This window comes from Odocoileus virginianus, chromosome 9, assembly GCF_023699985.2.
Source record: "Odocoileus virginianus isolate 20LAN1187 ecotype Illinois chromosome 9, Ovbor_1.2, whole genome shotgun sequence".
NCBI classification, from domain to species: domain Eukaryota; kingdom Metazoa; phylum Chordata; class Mammalia; order Artiodactyla; family Cervidae; genus Odocoileus; species Odocoileus virginianus.
In genome coordinates this window covers 11,108,864-11,124,571 of record NC_069682.1, presented here as the reverse complement: position 1 = coordinate 11,124,571, position 15,708 = coordinate 11,108,864, and the positions used below count along the sequence as shown (strand labels likewise).

The window sequence follows — 15,708 nt, the reverse complement described above, 5'->3', positions numbered from 1 at the left end:
TTTACATACAAGGGCCTTTCCTCTTAATACTTTACCAATACTTTAAGTCACCTTTTTAAATGAGATGCTCCTTTAATAGAATTTTGAGCTTTATGAATACAACCCCACATTTACTGCTCTGCACGCCTCTTCTGACAATCCTGTCTAAGCAGTCCCCCCCCTCAGACGTTCCCTTGCTTACACCACTGTGTTCTGTTTATGTCCTTCATAGAAATGACTGAATGCACGGATGCCACAAGTTAGCCCAGCTTTCCTAGGCTTACTCAAAATGAACTGACTCAGTAAATGCCAAGGCCTCGGGCAACAAGTAACACGGCGACTGTGCTGCCATCTGGCCAGCCTGCGGCGCCTCTGGTCCCCAGGGACACTCGCTGTCCCTTCCGGCACCAAGTCTGCGGGGCCTCAGCAGCAACCATACTGACCTGACCAGTAAGACGGCAGGCGCTGCTCCCAGGCCAGCTAAACCCACCTGCTCTCTCGGCATCAAGGCAAAGCTTGGCCGTTAGGCCAGACTCAGTTATTCATTGACTTACTTGAATGCCTTGCTTCTTCCCGTTCACACCACCCCTACAAGCTACAGATGCTGAGACTGTAACTTCAGGATCAGTATCTTAGTTTCCTCTTCAATACTAAGGGGAACTCTGGGTCCTCATTCCTGGGATACCTGTTAAAGGCATCTGAGGTGCCTGGAGAGTGACCTTGAACGTTAACACAATCAGGAGGTGGCACTGGATCTCCACAGACCCTTCACGCACACTCGGCAGGAGTGTTCAATCAAGGGAGACAAGGGCCCTCTGTCTGGCTTCCAGGAACAATAACAGAGAAGAGAGGAAGCAGTCTAAACTCAAAGCACTTTCCCGGATTATGGGTCAGAGGCATCATTTCTTCATATAAGATTTAGAAACTAAATATTGTCCTAGAGATCTTCCAACAAGAGGGTATAATTTGAACCCTGTAAAGTGTTTTCTTTTCCCTATGGTTTCAAAAGACTCTACTCTCTGCCTGTTCTTCAGAAATAAACAACTCCTCCTCCTAGACTATTCAACCCCCCACTCTGAGTCCTAGTCTACTCATTAATTCTACTTCAAAAGAGCATCATTATAGCCCCAGGTGAATAAAAAACTACATAAAGTCATGTTTATATGAACCTACCGTCTCTTTTCCATCATTACTGCCAAGGAATAAGCCATGATCCTTATGCTACAACAATAAAAGATTACTTTTAATTTCATATAATTTTCAAGTGTCATAAAGTGTTATCCTTCTTTTAATTTCTTTCAGCTGAGCCATAAAAAACACACAGTGGGATGGATTAGCCCATGGCCGTAGCTTGTTGACCACTGACTCAGATTTAAAAAAACAAAAAACAAACAGAAAGACCCCTCTTTACTGATTATGTTGTATTTTATATAAAATCCTATTGCTCATGGCAAAGGGGCTTGTATAACTCAATGAAGCTATGAGCCATGACGTGTAGGGCCACCCAAAACAGGTCACAGTGGAGAGTTCTGACAAAACGTGGTCAAGTGGAGGAGGGAATGGCAAACGGCTTCAGTATTCTTGCCTCGAGGATCCCATGGACAGTATAAAACAGTAAAAAAAAATATGACACCAGAGGATGAACCCCACCCCCGCCAAGGTGGGAAGGTGTTCAATATGCTATAGGGAAGAGTGGAGGGTGATTACTAATAGCTCCAGAAAGAATGAAGAGGCTGGGCCAAAGCAGAAGCGACGCCCAGGTGTGGACATACCTGGTGGTGAAAGTAAAGTCCGATGCTGTAAAGAGCAATATTGCATAGGAACCTAGAAGTTAGGCCCGTGAATCAAGGTAAGCTGGATATGGTCAAGCAAGAGATGGCAAGAGTGAACATCGATACCTTAGGAATCTGTGAACTAAAATGGACTGGAATGGGTGAATTTAATTCAGATGACCATTATATCTACTACTGTGGGCAAGAATCCCTTAAAAGAAATGGAGTAGCCCCCATAGTCAATTAAAGAGTCCAAAATACAGTATCTGGGTACAATTTCAAAAGTGACAGAATGATCTTGATTTGTTTCCAGGGCAAACCATTCAACACAGTAATCCAAGTCTGTGCCCCAACCTCTGATGCTGAAGAATCTCAAGTAGACCGGTTCTCTGAAGACCTACAAGATCTTCTAGAATTAATACCAAAAAAAAGATGTCCTTTTCATCATAGGGGACTGGAATGCAAAAGTAGAAAGTTAAGAGATAACTGGAATAACAGGCGAGTCTGGCACTGGAGTACAAAATGAAGAAGAGAGAAGGCTAACAATTTTGCCAAGAGAACACCCTGGTCATAGCAAACAACTTCCAACAGCACAAGAGATGACTTTACATATGGACATCATCAGATGGTCAATACTGAAAGCAGACTGATCATTTTTCATCAGTATTCAGTTCAGTTCAGTCACTCAGTTGTGTCCGACTCTTTGCAACCCCACAGACTGCAGCACACCAGGCTTCCCTGTCCCATCACCAACTCCTGGATTATTTTGCATCTTTGCAGCCAAAGATGGGGAAGCTCTATACAGTTAGCAAAAATAAGACCTGAGGCTGACTGTGGCTCAGATCATGAGCTCCTTATTGCAAAATACAGGCTTAAATTGAAGAATGCAGGGAAAACCACTAGGCCATTCAGGTATGACATAAATCAAATCCCTTAAGATTATATAGTGAAGGTGACAAACAGATTCAAGAGATCAGATCTGGTAGTGAGTGCCTGAACTATGGGCGGAGGTTTGTAACACTGTACAGGAGCTAGTGATCAATACCTTCCCAAATAAAAAGAAATGCAAGAAGGCAAAGTGATTGTCTGAGGAGGCTTCACAAATAGCTGAGGAAAGAAGAGAAGTGAAGAGCAAGGGAGAAAGGGAAAGAACTAACCAACTGGATACATAGTTCCAGAGAATAGCAAGGAGAGATAAGAGGCCTTCAATGAACAATGCAAAGAAATAGAGGAAAACAATAAGGTGGGAAGGACTAGAGAGCTCTTCAAGAAGCAGAAGAGATTAAGAAGAGGTGGCAAGAATACACAGAAGAACTATACAAAAAATATATTTTAATGACCAAGATAACTATAATTGTGTGGTCACTCACCTAGAGCCGGACATCCTGGAGTGTGAAGTCAAGTGGGCCTTAGGAAGCATTACAACAAAGTTAATGGAGGTGACAGAATTCCAGATGAGCTGTTTCAATCCTAAAAGCTGAAGTTGTTAAGGTGTTGCCCTCAATATGTGAGCAAATTTGGAAAACTCATCAGTGTTCACAAGCCTGGAAAAGGTCAGTTTTCATTCCAATCCCAAAGATGGGCAATGCCAAGGAATGTACAAACTACCATACGCCTGCACTCACTTCACATGCTAATTTCACATTTCACAACGTAATGCTCAAAATCCTTCAAGCTGCGCTTCAGCAGTATGTGAACTGAGACCTTCCAGATGCACAAGCTGGGTTTAGAAAAGGCAAAAGAAGCAAGCGAAGCAACTGACAAAGAATTAATCTCAAAAATATATAAGCAGCTCATGCAGCTCAATACCAGAAAAATAAACGACCCAATCAAAAAAATGGGCCAAAGAACTAAACAGACATTTCTCCAAAGAAGACATACAGATGGCTATCAAACATATGAAAAGCTGCTCAACATCACTCATTGTCAGAGAAATGTAAATCAAAACCATAATGAGGTACCATCTCACACTGGTCAGAATGGCCACTATCAAAAAGTCTACAAACAATAAATGCTGGAGAGGATGTTGAGAAAAGAGAAACCCCTTACACTGTTGATGGGAATGCAAACTAGTACAGCCATTATGGAGAACATTGTGGAGATTCCTTAACAAACTGGAACTAGAACTGCCGTACGACCCAGCAATCCCACTGCTGGGCATCCACACAAAGGAAACCAGAACTGAAAGAGACACGTGCACCCCAATGTTCATCGCAGCCCTGTTTATAATAGCCAGGACATGGAAGCAACCTAGATGCCCATCGGCAGACAAACGGATAAGACAAATGGATAATGAATTATCCAGGAATAGCTGTATAATTACTGGAATTAATGTTCCAGTAATAGCTGGAATATTACTCAGCTATTAAAAAGAATGCATTTGAATCAGTTCTAATGAGGTGGATGAAACTGGAGCCTATTATACAGAGTAAAGTAAGTCAGAAAGAAAAACACCAATACAGTTATATTAACGCATATATATGGAATTTAGAAAGATGGTAATGATGACCCTATATGCCAGACAGCAAAAGAGACACAGAGATAAAGAACAGATTTTTGGACTCTGTGGGAGAAGGCGAGGGTGGGATGATTTGAGAGAATAGCATTGAAACATGTATATTACCATAAGTGAGAGATCACCAGCCCAGGTTGGATGCATGAGACAGGGTGCTCAGGGCTGGTGCACTGGGATGACCCAGAGGGATGGGATGGGGAGGCAGGTGGGAGGCGGGTTCAGAATGGGGGACATATGTACACCCATGGCTGATTCATGTCAATGTATGGCAAAAACCACTAAAATATTGTAAAGTAATTAGCCTCCAATTAAATTAATTTTAAAAAAAGATAAAAATCCACCCCCAAATTTTTTTTATTAGGGTATGGTTGATTTACAATGTTGTGTTATCAATATCAATTTATATTTCTAATACTGGTGAATGGAAACCCTGAGAAATCTTGTTCACATAAATACTCAAACAGAAATGAAAAGTGATCTGTTATAGTAGGGACACTCAATTCTTTGAATTTCTTCTGAATTAAATGACAAAAAAGAAAAAAAAAACACACAAAAAAGAAAAGGCAGAGGAACCAGAGATCAAATTTTCAACATTCTTTGGATCATGGAGAAAGCAAGGGGATTCCAGGAAAACATCTACTTTAGCTTAACTGACTACACTTCACTGACTCTGCTAAAGCCTTTGACTGTGTGGATCACAAAAAACTACAGAAATTCTTAAAGAAAAGAAAATACCAGAAAACCTTACCAGTCTCATGAAAAACTTGCATGTGGGTCAGGAAACAATAGTTAAAACCTTACATGGGACAATGAACTGGTTCACAATTGTGAAAGGAGTATATCAAGGCTGTATACTATCACCCTGCTTATTTAACTTATATGCAGAGTATATCATACGAAATGCTGGGCTGGATGAACCACAAGCTGGAATTAAGACTGCTGGCAGAAATATCAACAACATAAGATATGCAGATAATACCACTTTAATGTCAGAAAGCGAAGAGGAACTAAAGAGCCTCTTGATGAGGGTGAAAGAGGACAGTGAAAAAGATGGCCTGAAACTCAACACTTAAAATACTAAGATCACGGCATCCAATCCCATTACTTCAGGGCAAAGAGAAGGGGAAAAAATAGAAGCAGTGACAGATTTTCTTTTCGTGGGCTCCAAAATCACTGCAGACAGTCAATGCAGCCACAAAATTAAAAGACACTTGCTCCCTGAAAGGAAAGCTGTGACAAACCTAGACAGCATGTTTAAAAGCAGAAACATCACTTTGCTGACAAAGGTTCATTGAGTCAAAAGTATGGTTTTTCCTGGAGTCATGTACGGATGTGAGAGCTGGACCATAAAGAAGGCTGAGTGCTGAAGAATCGATGCTTTTGAATTGCAGAGTTGGAGAAGGCTCCTAAGAGTCCTTTGGATTGCAAGCAGATCAACCCTGAATATTCACTGGAAGGACTGATGCTGAAGCTGAAGCTCTAATACTTTGGCCACCTGATGCAGAGAATCGACTCTCTGGAAGACCCTGATGCTGGGAAAGACTGAAGGCAAAAGGAGAAGGAGTAGGCAAAGGATGAGATGGTTGGATTGTATCACTGACTCAATGGACAAGAATCTGAGCAAACTCCAGGAGACAGTGGAGGACAGAGGAGCCTGGCGTGCTGCAGTCCACGGGGTCGCAAAGAGTCAGACAGGACTTAGCGACTAAACAACAACAACATGTGACTTGGACCTCTTTTACTTTCAAGTTTAAAATGTAATATATTTCACTTAGTTTACTCCTTTGTTCATTTTAAGTATATATTCCCTTGTTTCTGACTTTGGTCAAATGATTGATTATTCATTTGATATGGGAGTTATTTCCCTAAATATCAGAAAGTTCACGTTACTTAACGTTATACTTTCAAGGACAATTTGTCTAGACTGTCTGGGTACTATAATTTCTCTAATACTGGACATTCTGTTCCAGAGTCATAGGATCTATTTCTCACAACTTCCAATATCTTAGGTATATGAGTGATTTATTGAGAGGAAAAGGAATTAGTCAACCAAATAACTGAAAGATGCTTAAAGGCAGATGTGATGAATACTACTATCAATGCCTTTCTAAAAATCTTATTCCTCTAAAGGAATAAGCAAGCCGAGCTTGTATGTGTAAGGAAAGGTGAAGTAATGGTGAGTTAGGACAAAACTGGAATAAAATATGAATGGGTAGGAGAAAAGTATTTGTCCAGAGATAAGTAAGAGTATCTTTCCTTCAGAGAAATGAGCCCAAGGACAGGAATTCTAAGGAGATGGCAGGTACAGGTGCTTTGCTCTCTGCTCTCTAATGGCTGAGGGATAAGGACATGATTAAAATTTTTGTAGGGAAGGTAGAAGGGCATCAGGACAGTATTTGGTTTAAAAAGAGCTCAGTCTATGGTATTTTTGGTCCATTTTCTAAGCTTGTCAGTAATACTACAGCCTACTGTCTGGGTCTCTCTTGGCACAAGCAGAACAAGCAATGTGGAAATTACGTAGATAATTTAGGCAAGAAAAGCACTAACCAGATTTTCTTCTTTCAATCATCAGAATACACACTCTCCTAGAAGGCCATGTTTGCCCTACACCATCATTCATTGGAATGACGCTGGACTTTTTCTCAGTATTACGTTTGGAACTAACAGAAGCAGTGGCTGCATAAAATACACACTACAAACTCTAAGATGGAACGAACAATGAGAATGCAAAGCAAACTTCCTGTTGTCTACTCTACCTACTAAAGAAACAAGTTCATGGCTCCTACTTTGATCTTTATGGTTAAAAACGGAATGAAAGGTAAATGCCTTGTAAACCTATTTTCTATATAACATTTGATTGCTTGTGATGTAAACTAATCCATCTTTAGGCTTTACTGGTAAAAATACAGTTGTAAATTTGTACTCTGAGCTTACAAAATTCACTGAAATGTTGCGTAGTATGATTTTTAGATGAATGATTTTCAACATGATTTGCAAAAAAAAAAATCAGTGTTCATCACCTTATTAGGATCACATAAGAGCATTGTAAGCCTTAATTCATATCACAAAAATGAATAAAAGAAACACAGCCAACAAATTTACTTTGAAGAAGGATAGGTAGATGTGATGATTCCATGAAATTAAGAAAATAAACAGTAAACACCATGTCTACATTTCCAGTTCTCTCTTACAAAAAAAAAAAAAAGGGTGGATAATTCAGACTTCAGTTGTCACTGATACAGTGCTTGACCAAGCTTTAGGCATTATCCTTGTTCTATATGCACAGAATAAAACCATGTGCCATCTGAGCAAGAAGAGAATCTTCATTCTTTGTCCTGCTGACAGAGAACACACGTTTGAAGAGGTTTAATACTACGTCCACCTGGGTGTAATGTGGGCAGTCAGTCCATTCAATACAGTTTCTTATTTTTCAGATAACTGGGGCCTCACAAACTAAGCAGAAACAATGTCCTGTATTAGTCTTTAAAAGAGAAGAACTGGGGCGAGAGGGCTGGGATTGGGCAGAAAGGCTCCTATGTGCTGAATAAAGCAGTAAGCATTTACTCTGAGAAAGAAACCAATTTGAGAATGAAGCCTTCTCGGAATAGAGCCTGACTGCACATGTCCACACTGGAAAGATCCGAGAGTTCTAACCCGCTAGGGAAGAGGAGTAAAAGGTACGTTCAACCTCTTGCCCTCTATACCGAACACCAATACTTACATCTTGTCTTGGCCGGCTCCAACTCTGAGAGTCAGTCTGGGTATAACCGGGCTTGGGGCTGGGACCACGGGCTCCACTTTGATCTGTTGAAGACAGTACATTAGAGTCAACTATGCTTTTCTCGACAGAAGTACTACCTCCCTTTTCTCCTACACCCTCATCCCCACAAACTTGATAGGCTTCTGAGTTTCAAACGTGGCTGAGGTGCTAGAGGTAAAGCTAACCTAGGGCTCTTTTGTTTTCATTTCTCAAAGACTGAGGCATCATGAGAAATTCCCCAAACTTTAAACACTTTAAATATGGGAGCTATTTCTGTATTTGCTTAGTTTTGATTAATTTCTCAGATTTTATTGTCAGAATTTTTAAACAAGAATTGTTGCTTCAGTCATTCAGTGGAACAATTACGTGACTGCCAGATTTAATATATAACAGGAGAAAACTGCAGCAAGAGCTCCACTATAAAATTTATGGGTCTTAAAAAACATTAAATGCACGTTTATCATGCCATATAGGAAAACCGACACACCCAGTGTAATTACAGCACTGAACTGCTTCATTTTTTGGCTAATAGAAAAGTGATCTAAAATAGTGTAAGCGACAAAACATATTTACTTAGAAAGGATTCACGGTGAAGGCAGTGACTGCTGAGTAAGTTGAAGATACCAGCTCGAATAGCTGAGCTAATAATCAAAAGGGAACATACAAATGAACTATGGTGTTGAAAGGACTTTGTCACGATTTCTGACTTGAAGATCCCCTGTGGTAAAATCAGTATTTTAACTGGACAAGACGAGAATCATCTGCACCACAGTTTTTCAGCAGGTTTTACTGGCATTCTCGGTGGGGTGGTTTGCTGCTGAGTGGGTGACCCACTCAGCTACGTGTCAACATCCTGGCTCGGCAGGAGGACGCTGCTAGTCACTGCGACAACCGGTGCCAACCTCTGATTTATGTATTTCAACCTCAAGAGAAATTAAGAAAAGAAACAGTGCACTGGTTCTCAAGGGGAAGGAGTGTATAACACAGTGCTCAATATATTGCCATTGGCCAAAAAGTTCATCATGGTTTTTTCCTATGATGTTGAGGAAAAACCCAAAGGAACTTCTGGGTCAATCCAATAGTATCTCACAGAAACAATACATTGCACATTGATCAAACCGACCATTTTTTTATATGTTTTAACCTGACCCCTTCTTGAGTTTTTTTTTTCGTTTTTTAAATCCACGGTCACATCAAGATCTATGACTTCCTTCATTCTCTTGAGCAGTATATGACACACAGGTGGTACTCCACCAACATCTGTTGAATGAACCATTTATCCTGCAAGCACCCTCAACTCCCTGCCTCTTGGTCATTTCACCATTTGTCCAGGACCAATCTGAAATCATTCCCCAGAGCACTAATTCCAAAGAAAAAATTTAAAACTGCTCCAGCTTCTGCCATCAAAACTCCAATTTCATCTGTGCCTTTAAGACTGTCTGCCTATTTGGATTCTCTGCTAAACTAGATAAGAGTGGAGACCATGCCTGCTCTGTGCACTGCTATTTCCCAGTGCCTGTTGTAGGGTCTGACACATAAGTGCTTAAGGTATATTTTAAGAATTAATTGGAAGCAATGATTTCAAACATTTACAGCTTTTAAGACCCATCCCATGACTTCCTTCCCCTTCTGCTCACAAACCCCACAGGAAAAAATGCTGAAACCACTGGGCACACAACTCCTCCAATTCCCTACAAATGTTTGCACCCACGATTACACTAGAGTCCATCACCTCCAGCCTTTGAAAGAAACTTCCTCCTTATTTGTGGCATCCTCACCTTCTCAGTTCATTATTTCCCTCCAGCGTTCTAACGCATTCAACTCTCACTTAAAAAATTTACCTCCCCTTTACCCTCTCACTGACGACATGTTCTAGTCTTCACTTCATCGTCTCCATTTCTCATTCACTCCTCACCCAACTCCGCTCCACTTTCTGGCCCAAATGAAGCCACTCTTTCTAGACACTCACTCTTCCCCAGTGCTCCTGTCTATTTCTCCACTGCGATCTTCACCATGCTCCTCCCTGAGCCTAACAGAGTCCTCTTCTTTGGCCTGGCCTCGCTGGGTCCTCTCCTCTCGTCACCCGACACCGACTTCATTCACATTCACGGATTCAATTGTAAAAATTTTCAATATGTCATGTCTTTAAAATCAGCCTCTTTACACCAGCACTGATTGGAAGTAAGCCAGAATATAATGCTATCTACTGGACATTTTCAACTAAATACTCTAGAAAGATTTCACCACATCTAAATCTTATCAGTTCCCCCACAAAAACCGGCTCCTCTAAATGGTCTCACTTTTGCCCGATTCTTAATCCAGTGGTTTCCACGAAGCTTCAGGGACCAAGGGTCACTGGGGTGGAGGCAGAGAGAGACCCATGGAAAAACCTGTATTCACTTTCTCTGATTCTTTGAACACCGAGGTCTATATCTAACACAAACCTGAGGACCAATGGTCTAGCCTATTTTGTAAACAACTAAGGTTTCTATATTTTTCTCACCATTCTGGGTTACCTGTGGGAAAATAAATATGTCCCAAGCAAACAAACATTTATAAAACACTTAAATTCTTGCCAGGCATTGCATTTGGTTATTTTTCAGATGTTCTCATTCAGGTTCTTTATTTTTTTTTTTCCATTTATTTTTATTAGTTGGAGGCTAATTACTTTACATCATTACAGTAGTTTTTGTCATACATTGAAATGAATTAGCCATGGATTTACATGTATTCCCCATCCCGGTCCCCCCTCCCACCTCCCTCTCCACCCGATCCCTCTGGGTCTTCCCAGTGCACCAGGCCCGAGCACTTGTCTCATGCACCCAACCTGGGCTGGTGATCTGTTTCACCCTAGATAATATACATGTTTCAATGCTGTTCTCTTGAAACATCCCACCCTCGCCTTCTCCCAGAGTCCACAAGTCTGTTCTATACATCTGAGTCTCTTTTTCTGTTTTGCATATAGGGTTATCGTTACCATCTTTCTAAATTCCATATATATGTGTTAGTATACTGTAATGGTCTTTATCTTTCTGGCTTGCTTCGCTCTGTATAATGGGCAACCTAGATGCCCATCAGCAGACGAATGGATGAGGAAGCTGTGGTACATATACACCACGGAATATTACTCAGCCATTAAAGAGAATTCATTTGAATCAGCTCTAATGAGATCATTCAGGTTCTTTAACAAACAGGTGGGGTAGGTATAATGGTTTCCATTTTACAGAGAGAATGATCATACATGAAGCAACCATTTTTCCTTTCTTCCTGTTTCCTTTTCTGTTTTCAGGTCACAAAAGTAGCAAAATTAGGACTGAATACAGTTTTTTAATTCAGAGAATGAAAAATTATATAAAGTTCCTAAATTTCTTCAATTCTAAAATATTTTAGGGTCTCACACATACACTCATAAGTGATGCGAGTATTAGAAGTAATATTCCATATTCCTTCAACCCACAATACTATTACTGAAACTCCTTAAGCTTTATTAAAAAATTAAAGCTGCTTGCCCTATCTTTAAAAAAATCTTCTTTAGTATCATTATGCTTCTCACTTTACTCTGGTCCATTCCTATGACCACACTGAACAATAATTACAACTTACTCACACTGCACTTCACAAAGTGTGTTCCATACACACAATCCCGTGTGATCTCCATAACTCTCTAAGCTAAGTGTGGAAGGAATCAGCATCATTACTCACATGTAACTGAGGGCTCAGAAAGACTGAGTGGTTTGGCCATAGTTACAGAGGTAGTAAGTAAATGACTGAAATTCAGTTCTCTGCCCCCAAATTCATCCTCTGTTTCACCACACTATTTGTGACCCTTTGCCACATATTTTGGGTCTTTTTTTATGGTAATGCTGACGTCCTGCACGGAACTATTCAGTTTCTTTGTCAATGTCTTTTATGATGAGTGACACATACTTGTGAGATGGCTAGGGTAGAGTGTAAAATACAGTTTTTCCTCCTATGGGAAACTAACTAGCTTATATGGAAATTGAGATCAATGTCGGACTCACCTCCATTCAACTAAACTTGCTGGCTTTTTGAGGCTGACTGCAATGACTTGGCAGGACAAAAAGAATCAAGGCATGGTCTATTTACAACCCACTATTAAAAAAAAATTAAATGATACAATATGTGACAGCAAAAGGAAAAAAAAATGCAGAGCTATTTTTAGAGTCAGATTAAAAATGGTATAAATGTGCCCTGAGGACAACAGATATTTAGTAGAATTGCTGAATTAATGAACGACTCAGAACCTGTTACCTCAGCTCAAAGTTTTCCCTGTAATTAGGGTGACTACCCCATCCAGAAAGAACTTTGACAGCGAAAGTAGGAGCTGTTATTTATACCATGTAACAGGTGTAAACTGGATTGTCCCAGGCAAGCCAGGACATATGGCAACCATACTGAAAAATAGTTAAATACTTTCATTTCATTCTTAAAGAGGTCAAAGCAGAGTTAACTGAAAGATAAAACTCAAGCAAGCATAGAAAAAGACTAATAAGGATGCTAACAATGTCGATAGAGAAAGCACAGTTTCTAAATAAAACTTTCTCTCCAGACTTTTGTTCACTCTGACTTTATCTGAGCGGCCGCCCATGGCAGTCAACACACTGGGTGACAACGGCTTCGATTTCTTGAACAGTAAGACTGACACCATCTTTTAATGGCATGAAGCCAAAATCCAGGGGAAAGAGGAGCTTGTAAGGGTTAAAATAAAAGAAGAGTACTTTAGAGTGATGCTGAGAATTGGGGCGCGTGGAAGAGCATTTACAGTGGATTACTAAGCTTCCCAATTCACTAAAGAAGCAAAGTCCAGTAATATAAGACTCCTTTGTAGCTAACTAAAAATACATTGTCAGTGGATTTGTCCAGTTTTATGTATAAGCAATACTTCTTTCACCTGAACTAATACTAGTAGTCATATAAGCCCCTTATTGCCATGTGCTGCATTTTTTTTGCTAATCTTCAAGGATTTAGCTTCTTTGCCACATACCTCAGGGCACCAACTGATAAAGCTCTAACTCTCCATTTTTCCAGGACACCAGCAGTGCGGCCTTGCAAAAAATGAAAATCGCTCAAGAGATTTAAAGGGGAAATTTATTTTTAAAATCCTGACTTGAAGCAAAGAGGTGGATTTTTTAAAAGCTTATCTATAAAGAATCAGTTTAAATTTAAATTCTATCTTGGAACTCTTTCATGCATTCCAGCTTTAAAGTTTATCTTCTGACAGGGACTTTCTGCAAAGGTAATGGGCAGCTTTGTCAATATAATCTGGCCAAGTTTTTACTTTCTATTTTTTTAATGTTAAACTTCTTTCATTAAACACACACACACACACACACACACACACAAACCTAAATATGTGTGCCACTGGCAGCAAGTTCATCCAGCACTGGTTCAGATATCTATCTATGCTAATATATCAGAAAAACACCCCAAAATAGTATTGGTGGAAAGCTGAATTTAATAACCTAACATTTCAGATGCTCAACTATGTCAACTGGTAACTACTCTGCTGTCTTTCTTAACAATGAAGGTCTTTACATTACTTCCATTCAGAAACATAGTCTAACTAACACTGATAAACTGTTTAAAAATTAAACAGATGGACAGAAGATCTGCAGTTGTGGTCCAGTGGGGACCACAAGTGGGATCCAGTGGGGACAATGAAACAGCATTCGGGCTCTTGGTAAAAGAGTTCAGTTCGTGCCTCCATAGCCCTGGGTGTGGGCTTGAGGAAGTGTCTATAAACTCAAACAGACTCATTTAACATGAAGTTACTAGTTTCCTTGTGGAACAGATAGTTAAAAGAAACAGGAAGGGCCTATTCCCCTTCCTTCTTACTGAGGTTAGATTTTATTTACTGAAAGCCCCCATTTCACTAGTGTATCATGGAAGCTGATGAGAACACGATGGAAATGAGTCAACAGTATACTTACAACAGAAAGGTAAGACGCCGGGGACCTTTCGTCAAGAGGTGTGAACTGAGGAGACCACTCTTTAGCCCCACTTAGTCTTACATACATGCACAGAAGTAAGACTAAAGTGAGCGCAGCAGGCTGCCCCAGGGAACATGGTGAGGAGGGCTACAGTCACCCAAGTTGCCCAGGCGCCCAAGCTCACAGGCTGGAAAGGTCGGGGTGGGAACTCAGGCTTAACTCCAAAGACAGCAACGTTTATTAATTGTAAAGCCCTCCTGGCTGATTCTGATAAGTTTTTATCTTTAAAAACTGCTCCATAACCATCAACACTGATACAAGGACCTGATTACCTCTGTCAGGTGAAATCTGTGTGGCTTGTAACTGAGACTCCAACGATGATGATCTGAGGGACCGGTCCTTCCCAAAGGCAGGGGTCGTTTTACCAGCTAACCTGACACGTTAGGTCCCCCACGATGGACTTTCCAGGCCTGAGATGGTGATGAAAGCAAGTGTACTCTTGATTTGCTAAGGTACTATGTACCTAATGGACAAGCGGCTAACTATCGTAAACATTTCAAAACGGGAAGTCAATTTTGTGTGTAAAGGACCTGGTTCTTGCTGGCTGTGACCTCAATCCTGGACAAGTCGCTCGGGCTGTTTCTCATCCATAAACATAAACATCCATAAACATGAGACATCTTTATGTCTCATCCATAAATGTTGGTAACAATACCCATGGGACCCATGTCACATGGGTGTCAGGGGAGAAACTAAGGCATGTGGAGGTGCTTTAAAATCTTCCAGGTACCACGGAAAAATAATGCAATAATAAAGCAATTTCAAAAATGGACAAAAAAGAGTTGGATTTCTGTGTCTTGTTAACCTGCTGATGTTCAGTTATTAATCTCAGAATTTCCACTCTACTTCCTTCTGTTTTAGAATAATAGCCAAGGGGAACAGAGAAAGAAAAGTTAGGCAGGAAAATGTGAGATTACCCTGGTGAGCTCATCAGCTAAACTAATTTTCCCAGTTAAGTCTGAAATGAAAATCAGTGCAAAAGTATGGATTATGGAGCTGCTGTAGGTCAAATACAGCATACTTTACCATGTGGGAAAAATTACTGGGTATGATTTTGTAGCCAGCCTCAAAGAGGGATGCTCCCAGAGGGCAGGGAGAGGCTCTCTGAGGGTCTGTGTGTATGGCAGCAGGAATACTTGGACACTTTTTAAGAAAGTTTAAAAGAAATTGTCTGATCAACCAGTCAACCACTGTAATCCAAAGAATGGTGGGGAGAGAGCTAAGCTCTCAAGGCAGAGGTCACACCCTGTGGCCCCGGGCTCAAGGTCCTTCCCGCAGGATGTATCATCGGTTTCTTAGACTGTGTTCTATGGAAGCCTGAGCTACTTACATGGAAAATATTCAGCATTAGTTTCTCCCCACTAACCAGGCTGTCAGATGAGCTAGATACTCAAAAGATGTGTCCTCATCTTATTAAAGCAGAAAACAGAAGGATAAGACGTGTTACAGAAAGTAGAAGACAGGCATGACCTTAAATACTTGCAAAACAGCTCACCGCGCAGAGAGCCGCATCAGGGAGCGAGGACCCGTGGACTTTGCTGTCCTCTTAGGAGGGCAGGGCCATGGTTTCGCCTGCTCTGAGAAAACGAGGGGCTGTCTTTTCCAGGTATCTGCTATTTGGGTACAGATCGGTATGCAGCAGACTTGATACTTATAAAAAAAAAATACTAT

General features: G+C 40.7%; 1 protein-coding gene across 1 annotated transcript in view; it reads right to left on the bottom strand.

Annotated features, from left to right (window-relative positions):
* Positions 1 to 15,708, bottom strand: part of TAF3 (TATA-box binding protein associated factor 3) — a 119,824-nt gene that overhangs the window by 18,220 nt on the left and 85,896 nt on the right. Inside the window, exon 4 of the mRNA XM_020880518.2 lies at positions 7,988 to 8,070. Coding sequence (XP_020736177.2) covers positions 7,988 to 8,070 — 83 coding nt within the window. The remainder of the gene's footprint in view (positions 1 to 7,987; positions 8,071 to 15,708) is intronic.